Here is a 17701-nt window from a genome sequence, read left to right as displayed (position 1 = left end):
CACCAAGCTTGCTGTGAAGGCAAAATGAGTGGTCGTATGACTCGTAGTAGAAGCTCACTTGAAATACTTCATGTGACATGCCATCTCCCCTTCCCAAATATGAAGTCTTGCAGCTAGAATGTTAAAATTAATCTTAGTCATATAGGAGATTCTTTTGTTTAGAAAAAGTATGTGTATCTCATAAAGCAGTGTCTTGATACCCCAGCAGTTTTCTTTGTGTGTAGTTAGAATCCTACTTGAATTTTTTTGGAAACCAGTAACTGTGCATAAATAAATTGGAGGCTTGTTCTGACATACCGTGATATCTATCTGGACAGTTAAATGAATACAAGCATGAGTTTGGTTCTTGTATTCTTTTAGGATATCATCCATGAATTGAAGACTTAATGTGGCATCAATAGACTACTAATTGCTTGTGTTTGCTGTGAATGAATGCTGTGAACCCCATGGCCGCTTGCCATGCACCTCCACTCTGGCTCTTTTGAGGCAAAATATTCGTGCCAAAATAAGATGATCAAAGCCTAATGCTTGTGTAACTGAAGGCAAGAGGTTGTTGTCAGCAGTGGCTTCTCTGAAAATGTTTCATTTGTAGTTGTGAAATTATTGCAGTGGTCCCAAGAACACTGTTAAAATTGTTTCCACAAAGTATGCCTTCCATCTTTCTAATGATGGCTAGACCAAAATGAAGACTTGAAAAAGCTATTTAAAACAAAATAGTTTTCTTTTTTATGTTTTACTTTTGTGCTGTATTGTTACAGAATGTATTCTCCTTTGGAGTTGAAAGCAAGTTACTTGACTCTACAATAGAATATCAATTAAGTAGGTGTCAAGAGCTATCTCATACTCCTTTGAAAAGTGTGTAGTATATTAACTTGGTCACATGCCTCATGCATGCTTTCATGGGACAAGGCATGCTATATGAAGGACTTCACTTCCAGATGGAAACATGTAGCAGGCTTTCTGTGGGAGACTGCTGGCTTTGGTGACAAGTCTCAATGTAATAAGGTAGCTGGTGGGAGATAACACCCAGGTAAGGAGAGAAACTAAAGTTATAAACTTCATTGCTTTCTGTAGAGACACCACATTAGATTGCATTTCTTAACAGCAAAATCTAAAGATCTGCTAAACAAAAGGATAAATAAAGAAGCGTTTGTTGACTGCTGTCTGTGGAACACGTTCTGACCAGCCGTTTCAGATTACTCCCTATAGGCCTTCTGCGCAAGACTGTGAGCGCTTGATCTGAATGGTAACTGTTCCTGCCTTGAAACATGCTTTTCAGAACCTGAATTTTATTCTTTTAGTTTGACTGGTTACTACAGCCTGTGTAAAAGCATTTAGCAGAGTTGAATGCACACAGGTAACAAATATTAAAGAATATGGGCAGTGCATTATCTGTAATTTGTAGTCCTGTTTAAGATTGTGAATTCTGAATAGTAAAACTTTCTAAGGAAAGATGTCATTGTGTTTATGGTGGAGAAGATTTGGTAGTTGAGCAGGAGGAATTTAAGATTGAAAGTTGTGTTAGAAGAGGATGACTATCTGTTTTTAGCTGTGTAGACTTGGCATTAAATCAAAACTGCTTAAATCCTTCCTGAAAAGCATCATTTATGCCAAACATCCTTGACTAGCAGCCATTCAACCATTGAGTATTTCTTTAATTGTGGAACTAGGCTAACAAATTCATTTGGAAGCTGTGAAGGGAAAGAGCAAAGCATGAAACTGGTTCTTTCTGAGTACTCTTAGTTATATGGAGAACGGTCTTGAACTGTCAGTAGAACATGACCAAACCCCTGAACATTCTTGTGAACTGAGCTTAAAATGTGGTGCCCCTTAACCATCATCAGACCAAAATGCTCAGAAGATTCATACTTAGTGTGTTAGATACCTGGTCTTTATCTGCTCTGTCTTGTTTTCCTCCTTTAGCAGGGTTAAAAAGTCCCTGCTGATTATCAGATGGGTTAGGCACTTAGGTTAAGAAAACATGGTCCATTTTCTGTCTAGAAGATGAAGCTGAATCGTTTTGTCCTGAATTCTACCATATTCCATGCTCCTGCCTTAGATGATGGAATAAGGCATACACTCACTACTTTTGCATGCAATATCAAAAGACAGTCTGTGAGCATGTTCAGGGCACAATTGTAATTCAAAAGAACTGTGACTACTTAGAAATCTTAGAAGAAAAAATAGGCTGCAAAATAATGCAGTCAAATAAATATTAACTGTGCCTGAGCAAAATCAGCTGCCCAAAATGGGCAACAACTGGCTGGGTAGCAGGAAGGGAGTTAATAGGCGGGATGTTCTCCCAGGTCTAAACAAAGTATTATGTTCAAAATATTTTTGTACAATACTCTTGTTGTTTTTGAATGGTATAATGCTCAAGGTCCGCCTGCAGTCTGTTGGGCTTGGCCCAAGTTAGCCCCCCCACTGCGATTCTAAGACCATTGATTGAATACCACTTTTCCTCAAGTGTACCAAAAGAGAATGGCGAGTGTAGTTAAAGGCTTCTAGAAAGCAGCCTGGCAGGATGGTTAAAATTTGAAGACTGGTCAAAGATGGCATGTTAAAGACTGTTATAAAGAGGAAAAATTCTTGTTTGCTGCAGTTAATGCAAGGTGGTGGGCTTAGGTTGTAGCACAGGAGACCAGCAGTTAGATCTTCCACTGTGTCTAACTGAAAGAGGTTGGATCCAGTCCAGCTAGGGAGACTGAGATCTCCTGGTACGGAACAGGTTGAATGTAATTACTGTACTGTTCACAGGGCCTAAGATAAAGGCAACATTGCCTTCAGGTGTGCATGGCAGTGGAACCTGGAAAAACAGGACTATGCGCACTAGACCTCTCAGTGATGCTGTAACTTGGTTAACATGTAGAGCTCATTGTTGAAATAGTGGCTCCTTCATGGGTTGAAAAATCTTGAGTGCCTTCAGGGCACTTCTGTAAGGAAACACGTAGCTGCATTCTTACACTTACCAAAGTCTAGAAATTATTTGCATGCCAGTATTCTGGAAGAGTGCATGTCTAAAGTTATTCTTAAAACTTTGAAGTACCAGTTTTTGAAAACACTGTGGTCTTTAGTTCTTTTCAGAAAGACCACTGTATGCATATCGCTTTCGGTGCATTCAAGGTACGCCAGCTATTTCAGAGTGGTATACAAATACAGCCGCAGCAGCTTAATACATCCTGCTGCTCAGATAAGGAGCTGCTGCTAGCTCTATCCTAACCCCTGCCCAAAAAGGCTGGGAAGCACCTTGGGGTGCAGTTTTGTGGCAGAGCTGACTTCAGTTGGGGCTGCTGCCATCCCACCCTCTTCCTTGTGCAGTCTTGTCTCCCTCTTCAGGAGAGCACACTGGCAAGGTAACTGCTGCAGTTACTGCTTTACTCAGAGACCATTTTAGTTTCCTAAACCGTATCAGGTGAGTGCCAATGTTGGTGTCAGTTTGAGGCAGGTTTTTGGCAGGGGAAGGAGTGGTAGGACTGCAGCAGCACTTTCTTAAATTAGTTTAAAGTATAATGGAAACTTGTTCTTAAACTTTAGGTGTTGATGGAACTTTGATTTGTTGTAGAAGACAGAAGGTAGGTTGTCCTGGAATAGCAGGTTTTCTCTGCTTACAGAGCTGCTAGTTGGCTGGAACCTATGAAGTTTCTGGAAGCATAAGAGAACTTTGAAAATGACTTCTTTAAGCTCACATTCTTCTCCGTGCCCATCCTGTTCTTGCAAGCACACTAAAACCCAACAAGATATAACTGCGTTGCTTTGGAATGCCTGCTAAAATAATCGGCACCGTCACGACCAGCGTGACAACCTCAAGGGTTTAGAGTTAATCTGCTGCACTGAGCGTAGTTTCACACTGCAGCCTCGTGTGTCCAAAGGTTAGACATGTTGAAAGGGCCTTCCTGCTCTCTGCCGCAGCTTCACCTGATACTGCACTTTCAGTGGGCATAACTTAGGTGAAACACCAAACTTTACCCTGCGTTTTCACTTGAATGCCTTTGGCGACAATGCCGGCCTAGCAGCCATCTTGTTCTTCTGCTAGTGGAAGTATTTGTGGTAGCATGGTGAACCAGATGGGGATCTGATCCCACCATGCAAAAATGGGTTTTTTCCCTCCAGTCAAATCAGTTCTCCCCCATCTGGTTCATCATTCAGCCATGTGAAAAGCTGTGCCAGTGCAAAGGGGGTGTGATGTGAAGATGGGAATGAGCTCCTAGAGGGGTGTAGGAGGATGAGCATGGGTTTCTAAGCAGCTTTGCTGCTGATTATGAAACCAGTCTGGGCAAATGCAACTTCTTGAGTGGTGGTGTCTTGCTATATATTCCAACACTTTAGATTCAGTGTTGCCAGCTCTCTTCCGCTTTGTGGTATGTGCTGCTTCATCCTTGAAATTCCTGCTGCAAGTACATGTACTCTGGTATGTGCTGTTCATTGTAATTCTGTGGTGTGGAAAATCTGTTTCTGTATTAGATGGATTATCCCAACTCTTTGAAATCAATGTTATACTGGCCTTCAGTTGGGTCCATTTTTCCAAAGAACGTCATCACTCTATTAAATGTTATAGTTAATGAAGTTGTCAGGGGAATCATTATGTGCTCTCAAAGAGAGAACAATTAATCACTGCTACAAAATCCTCTGAATTGGTTTACTAGATGTTATCATGTTTGAATACAGTGAGGTAAAAACTTGAACAGTCACAAGAACAAGACAAGTGTCAGAGAATTAGAGATTTCTTATCTTGAGAAAGCAGCCTTGCTTTAAGTTGGCCCTGGGAGTCATCCTTTTATCCGCTAAACACACCCAATTCACATATGCGTTTGTAAGTTATATCTTGTCTTTATATTCTTCACAAGCATTTAATTGAATAAACATCGTATTTAATGCAGTGTACAAATGATATCCAAGTCATTGCTGCCAAACAGTGTATTTGATATCAAACCACGTTTTCAAGGTAAACTTCAATAAAGTTCGCATTAAATGGTCTTGCAGACAGTTACTTTCGGCCAGTTTGGAAGATTTGTGAACTATCATACTAACAAGTTACTGGTTGAATTGCTTTCATTATCCTACCAATACAACAAAATGCATCTTTTTACTGTTTCCTCCACAGCCCTGCACTTCATTTCTGTAAGAGGCATAACAACACTGAATACATACAATTAACTTTTTCCTATAAACCAAGTGGGCTTTCCGGATGTCTATGGATATATCTCAGAAACCATAAGGCTTTCAGCATATTTTTCTTGGCTAGTTACGTAGCTAGCACTTAAACCAGCTAATGAAGAGGGAATAAACCAGTCAAATTCCTTGCTTGGAGCAGGATGTTATGTGGTGAGGGGAAAGGGAGGCTTCTGTCTGAACTCCTTCTCCCAGACCCTGTGCTAAAATCTTAATAGGTCCATGCTGGTGCTCCTAGCACAGGGTACGCATTTGTACAGCGTGTCAATGTGCAGAAACGTTACGTTTGCAGCGGGGAGGAGTCCTCGTTCTCTATTACCTGTGGGATCAATGTAGACGTATGGTTTTTGGAAGAGTCGGAGCCCGTGGTTCCAGGAGACATGCCGAACTCGTGAAGGAGTCAGCCGCTGTTGGCAGGGGTGACTCCGGCTTCTCCCCCCGTGCCCCTTCGTGCTCCCCTGGCCTGTTCTGGCCGTGCATCTCACGGCTTGCTTTGTGCCACTGTCTGCACATCCGGGCCTTGCACGAGCCAGCTCAACTCGCTGGAGTGGCAACAGGCTCGGCAGAAAAGGGGAAACACGGGGAAGGGGGATGGATGGTTAACTCGTGAATTAGTTCATAGGAGTAACTGAAAAGCCCTAGAGCTGGTGCAAGGGGGAGGAAGAGGAGTCCGTCCCTCCTGTGCAAGTCAGCTGGCCGTGGTGTTGGAGGTGGCAGCCTGGCATGCCTTTGCTGCTGAATTGGGACCCTTCATCTGCATTTTAGCTTTTGATTTAAAACCATCAGAAACAGTGTATGTATGCTGACATGGATAAGCCTCTACCTGTTTCTATTTTTCATTTATACACTTTCAGCTTTTTAAAACTTTCTTTGGTCTCCAGCAGGATGGGCGCTGTGGGCAGGGGAGTGAGGGGAGTGGGCAGTGAAGGGGAGGTGCATGTTCCTGCTCGGCGTCTTGCGAAGCTGGGCTTCGCAGTGTGATGCATAGTAGGCTCTTCAAGGCAAAAGCGCGTTTTAGTACTGTCTCAAGTACTTGATCTATTGCCTTGTGTTGTATCCTTTGGGAAAGCATAACGCTCTCGTGACGCTGGAACATCACACTTGGTGGTTTAAGCCAGGTGATGATGTTAAGCTCTAACTTTGTCAGAGTTCTCTGTCCTGAGCTTCTCAAATGCCTGAGAGATTTTATTTTATTTTTTAAGGGGAAGGAGGGAACCATGTCTGTGCTGTTTCCGCGTGTTTGAGTAGAATCGTCAGTGTCAGAGTATGAAATGGTTAGGTGTCAGCATGTGTTGTGAACGTCATGGGTTACCACCCTTAGTGGCTTGCATCCTGCTTCTTACAAATAGTGGAGCCCTGTGCTTGCCTGGCAGTGTAGGGACATTGGTGCTGGTAGAGCATCTGTCTTGTGCGATGCTATTCAGACAACGCTCTGTCCAGAATAAGTTTTTAAAAATATCAGCTATTGAGTTTTTGAAACAAGTCTAACAGCAATTACTTAGGTGGGAAGAGACCTTAAACTTCTCTTCTTGACTTTTTTGGAAATTTAAAGTTACAAATCTGTGTCCAGTCTAATCTTGAATTTTGAGGACAACCCTTAGCAGGAAAAGCTGGAATATGTTAAAACTAAAGTAATGCAAACTGATTCTGTGGACTTGTAAATATTTACATCTGTTTTTTTCTGAAATTATGATTCTAATCATCTGGCTATTTCTTTGTCACATTATTCAGTATCACGGTGCTAATCTAAAGATGTTTAGTTAATTCTTTAATCTTTTTCAGACTATTGATTTCAAAATCGGAACTATCTTAGTAATTTTGCTAAACCCTTCCTGTAATCGTTTTTGCTGTTCCACTGGGGTTTTAATAGAAAACTGTAATGAGGAGGAAAGGCTCCGTGACAGCTTCTAACAGATCTCTTCATGCAAATCTGCTTTTTGCTCCTATGTAAATGTTAAGGGAAAGCATAATAGATATGTAAGTCATTAAGTGTGAGCCAACTTAGTATTCTGGCTTTATAAGGCTTACATTGCATTATTTTACCTTTGTACTTCCACAGGTTGAATTGGAATAAGCCGTTAGTTCAAATTACGTGAGTTAGAACCCGTCTCCGTGTTTGACAAAGTACTTAGAGTAGTGACTGGTGGTGCAGCTGAGTAATGCTTGAGAAAACGGGGCGTTTTTTCCTGGTTTTGAAGTTCGGGTGTTCCGTCCTGCTGCCCCATGGCTGCGCGCCGTCCCTCAAAGCCCGGGTCTGGGAGCACAGGAGAGGCAGCCCGGCTTGCAGGCAGCAGAAGCCTGGCAGAGTTTAGCCCCTCACCCTCTGCGCTTCGTGGCTGAAGTGCCCACGTTACCCGTGAGGTCCTTTTTCATTGCTGGGGAACCAGTGGTGAATAGATTAAGCGTTACCTACGTAACCTCCTTGTTCTGCGTAACTGTCCCGATGCCTCGGTGGTGTCTGATAGAGTATTGCAGCTTTTGCATAGTTTGTTTCTTTGGGTCTTTTTTTTTTTTTCTTCCTTCCTAACCAAACCATGCAGCTAATGTCTGTATATTTTATAGCAAGCATTTTTTTTTAATATTTATTATCACAAGTTAAACCAAAATTGTTATTTCCAGACACAGTGTAAACTTAAATAATGCACAATGGCTGTGTTTTATGTTTAGTATCGTCTGGGTTTGTTTTGATTTTTCACACAAAGTCCAATAGAGTTACTTGAAACAGTTATATATTAATATATCTCTTCTTTTTTTTCTTCTTCTAGAAATGACTACTGTTACTGCAGGCAATGTTAACTTCAAATGGGACCCCAAAAGCTTGGAGATAAGAACACTGGCAGTTGAAAGACTACTTGAGCCTCTTGTTACGCAGGTAGAACCAAACAAACACCCCCCACCGCATACACACAAAGATTACCTGCTTTGATGTATTATTTCAATTAAATAACTTTCAGAGCTTAAATTCTGCAAGTAAAAGCACTACAAAAGTAGTGATGGCAAGTATGTATACAAGTCATTTTTTGTTCATCTTTTATTTTAACAATGTTATTGAGCACAGTTCTGGAAAGCCTGTGCTTTTTCAGCTCCTGATAAGACACAATATTTCACTTGTGCAGAAATGGATGTAAGAACTAATGTTTCATTGCTGATATATTGTTTCTCACCTGTATTTTAAGGGGTGTGCCTTTTACTAGTCTTCTCTTTTAAAAAGCTGTTGTGTCATTTACCAATTGTAATATTTAGGAATTTTTTAGGGCTTTTGTCACATAAGACAAAAGCCCTTGCAGCGAAGCTGTTAGTACTTGCTACAAGTAAGGTCTCCGAAGTTTTCTTGGAGATTGCCTACTAGAGTGATAAACAGTTCCCTTTGGAGAGAGCTCCAGAGAAATGGTGACATCTGATACATCGTTGTGTTAATCCTCACGCAATGAAGCAACATTTTCATATTTCCTATGAAGAGCGCAACATGTATAGAACAGCCCATAGTTAGGAGGGGTTAGTAATCAGGGTTCCACAAGAGAAGTAGGCTTTTATGGTATTTGTTACAGTTTCAGTGTGTCTTTTAGAAGATAATGTGCATGTGTGCATTTATTTTAATTCCTGCCTATGCTTTAGTCTGGATTTGTAAATAAAAACTTATTTCTTCATGGTGTATTTTGCCCAGTGACGTGTACCTAAGAATATAGGAAAGGCTAGAATAAGTCTTGTAAATATAAGCTATATATATTGGGCATTTTGAAGATTCTTGGAAAAGACTCTTACAGGCTTCTTAAAGTGCATTGGAGAGAGGTAACTTAGTTTTCTAGCATAGCTGCCCTGAGGTACAGAATTTTTAAATTGACAATATGAACTAGACACCGTTCCTGCAAAGTGAGAACTGTAAATGATCAAGTTCTGGTTCCAGTATTAACATCCTTTTAATTGCTGGGCCACAGATTGTACCTCTGAAATAACCTGCCATTTTTTCCCTCCAGATACGTAGATGAGCAGTTGGATGTCCCACTATACAGCTTTGAAGCCAGAGTTATTGATGGAATCTTTCCTTCAAAGAAATTGTCCTATCTGGCAAACTTAACTGAGCAAACTTGTTCTTAGGACCTTTTGGTCAAAGTTCAGGACCTGTCACTTATTCCTTAAATAGCACAACTGTCTGTAATGGCAATCCCAAATTTTATGAATGATGGGATGGCAAAATATCTAGAAAAAGGTTGGATAAATTGCCTTGTTGCAACTACTTCTTTATTTGTAGTGCATGATGAACTGAGACTCCAGATGCAAGTGCTTCCCATTAAAAGACAGTGGTATTCCCCACTGAGGGCTTTCCTGCTCTGAATCCATCTACTGAGAAGATGGATTCAGCTCTGAGGGACCTTTAGGTCAGCAGTCTTTGGGCTTTCCAGAGCAGTAATTTTTTTAGTGTTGCAGTTTAATGTTCCTCTGAAGTAGCTTTGTATGTGTTTTTCTAGACTTAAAAAAAAAAAAAAAAAAAAAAAAAAAAAAAACGGAGAAGTGTATGTGGATTTTTTTTTGTTGGATTGAAGAGACTGGATCCACTGTCCTGAGCTAACGGGATAACTGATGGTCAGCTGGCCTGTGGTGACTGGCTACTAACAAGGTTTTAGACTAATCCATGAGTAGTTGTAAATATTTGTTGATTGCAGGAGGATTGTGAGAGTTCAGTTTTGGTTCTTTTATGGAAATACTGGGCTCTGGGAAGTGCCTTGCTTAGCATTTAGTGCATTGGCTGTTTTATTCACTGTTTTGGACTGAAAAGAAACTGTGTTGTTAGATTTCTGTAGATAATCACGTCAAGCCCGTTTTGTGTCTTTTATGTCCAAAGTCTGTGCGGAGAACTATCACAAGCTAATTATCCCAAACTGGCATTCTTTTTATAGTGGCGCTAAATAGCTCTGGCCTATTACTGTGGTTACAGTTTATCAATACACAAATACGTCTCAATTTTTAACATGAAGTTTTCAGGTCTGCTGCTGCTAAGAAAAATCTCTGAGCTGTTTAGCTGAATTTATAATGCTTATCTAATGAATCAAGAAGCACAGTAATGTTTAAAGAGGCATAAAAGTACTTAAGTTGTTTGTCATCAGTTTAAAGTATTTCTTGTCTTTGGAACTGGCAATAGTGCAGGCACTGCAAATATGCTGTCTGGAAAAAATGCATGCATGTGGTCCAGCTCTCAAACTGATAAACTTCTAATTTGTTTTATGTTTTGTTTTTATCTCTGTCTGCACCTTTAGGTTACAACATTGGTTAATACTAGTAACAAGGGCCCCTCTAATAAAAAAAGAGGGCGCTCTAAAAAGGCCCATGTTTTGGCTGCTTCAGTTGAACAAGCAACAGAGAATTTCCTGGAGAAAGGAGACAAAATTGCGAAAGAGAGTCAGTTTCTTAAAGAAGAGCTAGTAGCTGCTGTGGAAGATGTTCGCAAGCAAGGTAAGAGATGTGTGTTTGATAGCTTTTAAAATTAGAAATTCTCATAGCAAATAGAACTATGCCCATGTCCCTTAGCTGTTGTTTCTAATGACTGTGCTCCTCTTCATTTGCAGAGGTTTTCATCTTTTCTTGGTGGGTTCTCTTAGCAAAGATGTTAACTGGGCAGACCAGGAAATCAGATGTCCCAAGAAGAGATTCAGAAGAGAGAAGGGCTGATGCTTTAAAGAGCATTTAAAGCTCAGTTTAGGCTAAAAAGTAAACTTTTTTCCCCCCACCTATAAAAGTTATGTAAACACTTCTCAAATATTTGTCAATAACTTCTTCAAAATTTGAATGTATTAAAAACAGCATTGTAGGGTGAAGAACTGCACATGCTTGACTGAGCTGGGTGTTTTGAATACGCTACATAGAAACAGCAATAAATGGAATGCAAGGATCTTGATTAAATCTTCTATGCTTCCTCCCCCACATCTAATGTTGATTTTTATCATTTTCCTTGTTACTTCCTTGGAAAAGACCTGTAAGAAAAGCCTATGGAGCTGACTTAGTGTAAAATTTGAACCAGTAAATGTTGCTCATAAATCATTTATCATTCTTCCACTCATGAGCCTTTTCTATGCTTCAGTGAAACCTAGTCAGCTGGTATTAATGGTGGCTGCTGCAGCAAAAAAAACCTCATTAGCATTAATTACTTGTTTGTAGCTGAAATTGCACAGGGCTGAAATATTAGTTGAAAATGGTTCTAAGTTCTGGAATAGCCTGGTTGACAGACCAAAGAAGCATCAGTGTAAGGGGCTGAGCTGACTTAAATTGCAACAGCAACAACAACCAACAACAAAGACCCCTTTGACTCGAGGCCTTTAATTCTTGATGCTTGCTTGATTGCTACTCAGTACTGGGAATCGGAGTTCAACTGTGAATATCTTCAAGTGACCCTTAGTGGTATTAATGAGGCAGGAGCTGTGCTCAATCCTCGAGATTGCAAAATTCCTGAAGTTGTCCATTAGCTGAATTTGTAGTTGTATATTGCAGTGAGAAGCTGGTAGGAAAGAAAGACTGATAGAAAAGCTGCAGTACAACAGTTTCATTTGTTTGTTAGTTCCTGTTTGATTTCAAGAATATGCAGGCTTGTTGCCAAAACTTCCCCTGCTCTGTAGATCTTTGATGGAGGAAGTAGGATCCATAGCTGAAAGGTTCTAGAGTGAAATAACTTTGCACCTTAACATTGTTTCAATTCTGTGCTATTTACAGCTTGCACGAAATCTGGTGCCTGGAGTCAACAGCTATATCCATTTTCTGAAGCTGAGAGTGGATGGTTATTAGACTTAAATGATTCACCCGAATACAATCGGTGCATGCTGCCTTTTGTGGCAATGCGGTCGTGGGACGGCTGGGCTGCTGGGGCAGCATGACCAGTGGATGAAAGCCTGTGCATCTGTCATGGTGTCAGTATTTGCTCAGATTTAGCAGAGTGGAGCAGCCCTTCCTAAAAAAGGGGGCAGGGGGGAACCTTTGAGGTAATTAGAAGCAAATGGTGGAAAACGAGATATTACAGAGGGAAGAGTTATTGCCAGTACCCAGGGATCTGTGCTGGGAGGACTGCTGTTCTCAGCAGCGCTAATGACAGCGAGGAGATACAAAGCTGCAAAGTACACAGTTATATTCTGTGAACTTAGAAGTGTTTCCAGTGTTGCGGTAGACCAGCTGAATTCATGAACTGGGTGTATGAGAAAAGTGCAGTATAAAGCCTAGTCATTTGCTTAGCAAAACTTCCCGTTGTTTGTGCATTTTTCTGCATTTTGCAACTGGAGACAAAAGTGGGGAGGAAATTCTGGATGCCTTGGTCAGCAGGAGAATGCTTGTGAACAGCCAGCGTCTACGTGGCTGTAAAGGCAGCAGCGGGATTAGGGATGGATAGCACACTGTGTTCAGCAGAAGACAGGAAAATAGAATTAATAATACTCTATTTAGAGTAGTGAGAGGTTTAGTTACTATGATAAAAAGAGATGAATGAATGCAGACAGAGATTATGAAGATGATTAGGACAACAGATAACTTGTCTCATCAGAGAAAATTAAAAGTGTGTCTGGCTGAATGGCAGAGCTCAGAGGGTTGTGATCAGTGGTGCAAAGTTTAGTTGGAGGCCAGTAGGGCCGGTAGCTAGCGGTGTTCCCTGGGGTCAATACTGGGTCCAGTATTATTCATTAGTGATCTGGATGAAGGGACAGAGTGCACCCTCAGGAAGTTTGCTGATGATACAGAACTGTGGGGAGTGGCTGATACACCAGAGGGCTGTGCTGCCATTCAGAGGGACCTCAGCAGGCTGGAGAGATGGGCAGAGAGCAACCTCACGAAGTTCAATACAGGGAAGTGCAGGGTCCTACACCTGGGGAGGAACAACGCCATGTACCAGTACTGGCTGGGGGCTGATGTGCTGGAAAGCAGCTCTGAGGAGAAGGAGCTGGGGGTCCTGGTGGACAACAAGGTGACCATGAGCCACCAGTGTGACCTTGTGGCCAAGAAAGCCAATGGTATCCTTCCGTTAGGAAGAGCGTTGCCAGCAGGTCGAGGGAGGTGATCCTTCCCCTCTACTCAGCCCTGGTGAGGCCACATCTGGAGTGCTGTGTCCAGTTCTGGGCTCCCCAGTATGAGAGAGGTGGAGCTACTGGAGCGAGTCCAGCAGAGGGCTAAGACGATTAAGGGACTGGAGCATCTCTCACGTGGGGGAAAGGCTGAGAGCGCTGGGCCTGTTCAGCCTGGAGAAGACTGAGGGGGGGATCTTACCAACATGTATAAGTATCCAAAGGGAGGGTGTAAAGAGGATGGGGCTAGATTCTTCTCAGTGGTGCCCAGCGACAGGACAAGAGGCCGTGGGCACAAACTGAAACACGGGAAGCTCCCTCTGAACATGGGGAAAAACTTCTTTACTGTGAGGGTGACTGAGCACTGGAACAGGCTGCCCAGAGATGTTATGGAGTCTCCTTCCTTGGAGATACTCCAAAGCTGTCTGGACACAGTTCTGGGCAACCTGCTCCAGGTGACCCTGCTTGAGCAGGGGGGTTGGATGAGGTGATCTCCAGAGGTCCCTTCCAACCTCAACCATTCTGTGATTCTGTCTGTTTATAGTTTTAGCTTGGGAAAAGAATATTGAGGGGGTACATGATTTTGGTGAGTGCACTTGTTTGTAAAAAAACCTATTTGTTGGGGTGAAAACAAAGAAGTGAAAACAGCTATTTAGAATGAAGGTTAGTATGGCTACATATTAAATCAGTGTAAGTGCATTATTTAAGTCTTTCTGATTTTAGAATGGAAAAATAAAAAAACCACAGCTTGCTTCCAATATTAATTATTAATGTTTATTAATCATTAAATATTAATATGTAAATATCTTTAATATTAAATCTATCATGAAATATCCTAAAGTAGGCTTTCTGGCCCTTTAAGGCTTTGGACTCTTGACTTTTGCAGGTTCAAAAAAGGGGTGAGATTGGTCTTATCTTACTACTCTCTGCTCCCATAAGCTCCTCGCTCCCAGCTTTATGTAGGGCTTTACCTTCTTCTGAAGCATTGGAGATTGGTTGTATCATGAAGCGTTTAGCTATCCTGGTACTGTTGGGAAGTGTTTTGGAAACGAACTGGTTTCTTACCCATATGCTTGGCATTGAGACTGGCAGCAAAGTCTGGGGTCGAGAAGAAATTTTTCTGCAGGTCATATTGACAAGGACAGCCATTTTGTATTCCTGTTCTCCTCAAGTGTGACCGTAGTTCACTTCCTGTATGTATCTGTGTACTAGTCTGAAGACCCAAGTTGCATTTCTTCTAGTGGGACATTTCACATAAAGGACGAAAAATTAAATTTTAATATTAAAAAGCTTAAATCTGTGTGTAGGGTTGGAGGTGAGACAATGGATGGCTCTATGAATTCTGTGGATTTAGATAGCATTTCCTGGTGACCTCCAGTTGCTGGGGAGTGGACCTGCTGATTCACCACGATCTCTTTCAGTCCTATGCTTCTATTAATGAAGTTCTGTAAAACTAAACAGAAGGGGAAGAAGGTTTTTCAGCGGCACTTTATACCTGTGATGCACTGCTTAAGGATTTCAGAGGAACATAAGAAAGCCAGTTTCTTGAATAACATAAACACTGAATTCTTCTTGGAAAGCTCAGATTAAAATTCTGCTGTGATCAGTTAGCTTAATTTCTTGAGACAGTGCAAAGAGCTCTCTTGCTTGCTTCCTGCAAGAAAAATGTGCTAGGAGTATGCCACATATTGCAAGTAATCCCCCTGCCCCAGACCTGGGAGCTTTGAAATGGCCCACCTGGGGGAACTCAGACAGCTCTAGGCAAACCCCAGGTGAGTGTTATACACAGCAGGCGGGTGTAACTGAAGGCAAGATTAAGGAATTAACGGAAGCTTTGGTTTCCATAACTATCAACTCCCATGCTGATTAGGGCAAAAGGAAATCCAAAATAGGAGTTTGAATAAAGGCATGGCAAATGTCTGCCAGAGTGCAGTAGAGGCCTTATCCTTTATAGCTTGGGCTCTCGTGTTGGACACTGAGGGTGGCAGTAGTGGGAAGATAGAAGGACTTATGTATCCAAGATGATATAGTCTTTAAACTCTAATTTCATCCTTATCTTCATTTGGTGGGGAATAGCCAGCTATTAGGGAAGTCTGATATGGTGTGAGGAGCAGAGAGAAGTATGGCCTGGGTAGGAATGAACAATGAATTGTAAAGTCACTGAATGGGAGCAGTGCTATGCAAGGTGACCAAGGCAAGGCGTAATTGGTGCATGTCCAAACATTTGTCAGATCAGTAAAGATGACTCTTTAAAATGCTGAGGAAGTATATGCAAGAGCTGGCATGCTCATGGAGTTCTCCATGCATTTCTGATACCTCAAGTGAAGCAGCCTGGACACAGGCTTTAAACTGGAAGGTGCCGATGGGTAGGAGATGATAGATGGATGGACACGAATTTGTACCTTGGAAGAATAGAAAATACATCTGTGCCTGTGTGTGTCGTGAATGCATGTTGGTTGTCTTTTTATTGCCCGTGCCAAACTCCTCTACCACTTACTAGTAAGGTGTTCGTATAGAGAAAACCTTTTCTGTCATGATCATCGTTTACCACACTGTGGAGGAGGATTAATAGTGCTGTCTGCAACTGCTGTCAGACCCTGTGGGCATAGTGAGAATGAGACTAGAAAATGGTAATTTTCTTTTGATGGACTAAAATCTTAGTATTTCTGAAATGGGCTTTGTTCCATTAGATTTAATTGAATTCTTAGTATTTTATTGGCAAGATCATTGTATGGCTACTTTTGTCTCTTCTTTTCTTTACTCTGTTTTATCTTCTTGCCCTGTGCAATATTTAGTGAAAATCTAAAGTTATATTGGAAAAACAGATTATTCATAGAAGAATTCATACCAGTTGCATAATCTGAGTCGTATAGTCTGACCCTTTTGCATTGTAAGTCTTGAAATTCTGCTGGCTAAGTAACTCTGTTAGTTAGAGGTAACTCTGTTACCTCTGGTTCAAATTTGAAAAGGTTATATTGGATCAAATCTGATCTCCTACTGCATGCCCATAATGCAGTAACTGCATACTTAAACTAGATTCAAAGGTACCAAGGGTAATAAGGAACTCTGCCCCAGCTTGAGTAACCATGCTGCATTGCTTTTTCTTTGTAAAAGAAGTCTGAAAACTAGTTTTCTTTAATTTGTAGAAAAATACATATATGCAACAGCTTTAAATTTAATCTTGTTAGTTATGAAAAGCTGGTTATCCTTTAACACTTTGACAAGCTGTCTGAAACTTACTGAATCTTTTAAAATCTCTCATTAAAATAAAAAAGGAGTAGCATTTCCTTTCAGACTGGCTTGTAAGGTTGCAACTTAAGAGATGGAAAGAAGAATTTTTTTTTAACCGTTTGTAGCAACTTTTGAGCTTGAAACAAAGTGAGTGGCCACCTCTCTGAGTTTAAATTAATGAAAACAATGTTGCTCTACTCAGAGGTGTAGGAAGTAAGAACTTCGCATTTATTTAAATGAGAGAGGGAGCATATGTCATGAACCTTGTCTCTGGCATGTGTCTTAAATACTGATATTGTTAATAGATTTTATAGCTTGTGGTGGTGAAATTAATTTCACTATTGTTAGCCTCTTACAGAAGGAACAAGGAAGAGTCAGCTCAATTACAACTTGGTGCTTATGGCTTTTATAATCTCGTTGCTGGTTGCAGGTATTCAGCATCGGAATAGATGCTCTTTTGGGAAGCTAAGGCTTCTAACGCTTGTTAAAGCAATGAGTCATGTTCCCCAAAAAGTTGTGTAAGGAATAGCTTTAGTCTGATATTTAGAGTTGGTCTATGCTTGTCTGGAAGCCTTTCTTTTATGTGTCGCAGTGCTGAAGTAGCAAGTTGTTTACCTTGATGTTTTATGTCATTCATCATGGTACTATTTAAGATGATGGAGGGGTGTAGCACAGGAGGGAGCATCTGAACAAAATTGAGTGTCATGATGTAATTCCTTGGACAAACAAGCAACTGTGTTCAGGCTGTAGTCCTCTATGACGACGTAGAACGTTTGGGTGCTAGAAACTCTTCCAGGGCAAGGTATTAATTGCTTAATGGTAGGTATGTGGATGATTAATCTTTCTCTTCAGTGGTAGGTGATTTCTGAGCAGTTAAAGTACACTCCCCAGACTGGGGAGATGTCGTACTGGATTACCTGGCTGTGGGAGTAGGCAAGCCACTGGCAGGATGATGCTACTGCATCATTTTGGGATTTAGGTGTAAATTCAGCCTGGCCCCATTTGCTAGTGGATCGCTGGGAGTTAGTGTCCACTTCTGCTTGGGAAGTACTATTTGAGATTCTTTTCTTATCTGAGAGACATGTGCTATTTGTGTTTTGGCATTTGGCCATACAGACACTTTTTCATGCAGGTTTGAGAAGCCTCTGACACAGCAGCTTAGTCATAAAAGAGCTTTTGTATGCTTTCTGGTCATCTCCACTCACCCACAAATCTTTGGCCTTGAGTACCTACCATTTTCTAAACCAAATCCTAGCTGTTCACCGAATGTT

At 41.3% G+C, this 17701-nt stretch overlaps 1 protein-coding gene across 1 annotated transcript in view; it reads left to right on the top strand.

Moving 5' to 3' along the window:
- The window catches only part of CTNNA1 (catenin alpha 1), a 120320-nt gene that overhangs the window by 9590 nt on the left and 93029 nt on the right, over positions 1-17701 (top strand). The window contains exons 2-3 of the mRNA XM_026097704.2: positions 7935-8041; positions 10422-10617. Of these exons, the coding sequence (XP_025953489.1) occupies positions 7937-8041; positions 10422-10617 (301 nt within the window). The 5' untranslated portion in view covers positions 7935-7936. The remainder of the gene's footprint in view (positions 1-7934; positions 8042-10421; positions 10618-17701) is intronic.

This window comes from Dromaius novaehollandiae, chromosome 15, assembly GCF_036370855.1.
Source record: "Dromaius novaehollandiae isolate bDroNov1 chromosome 15, bDroNov1.hap1, whole genome shotgun sequence".
NCBI classification, from domain to species: domain Eukaryota; kingdom Metazoa; phylum Chordata; class Aves; order Casuariiformes; family Dromaiidae; genus Dromaius; species Dromaius novaehollandiae.
The sequence above is the reverse complement of the archived record's forward strand: the minus strand, read 5'-3'. Positions and strand labels throughout refer to the sequence as shown.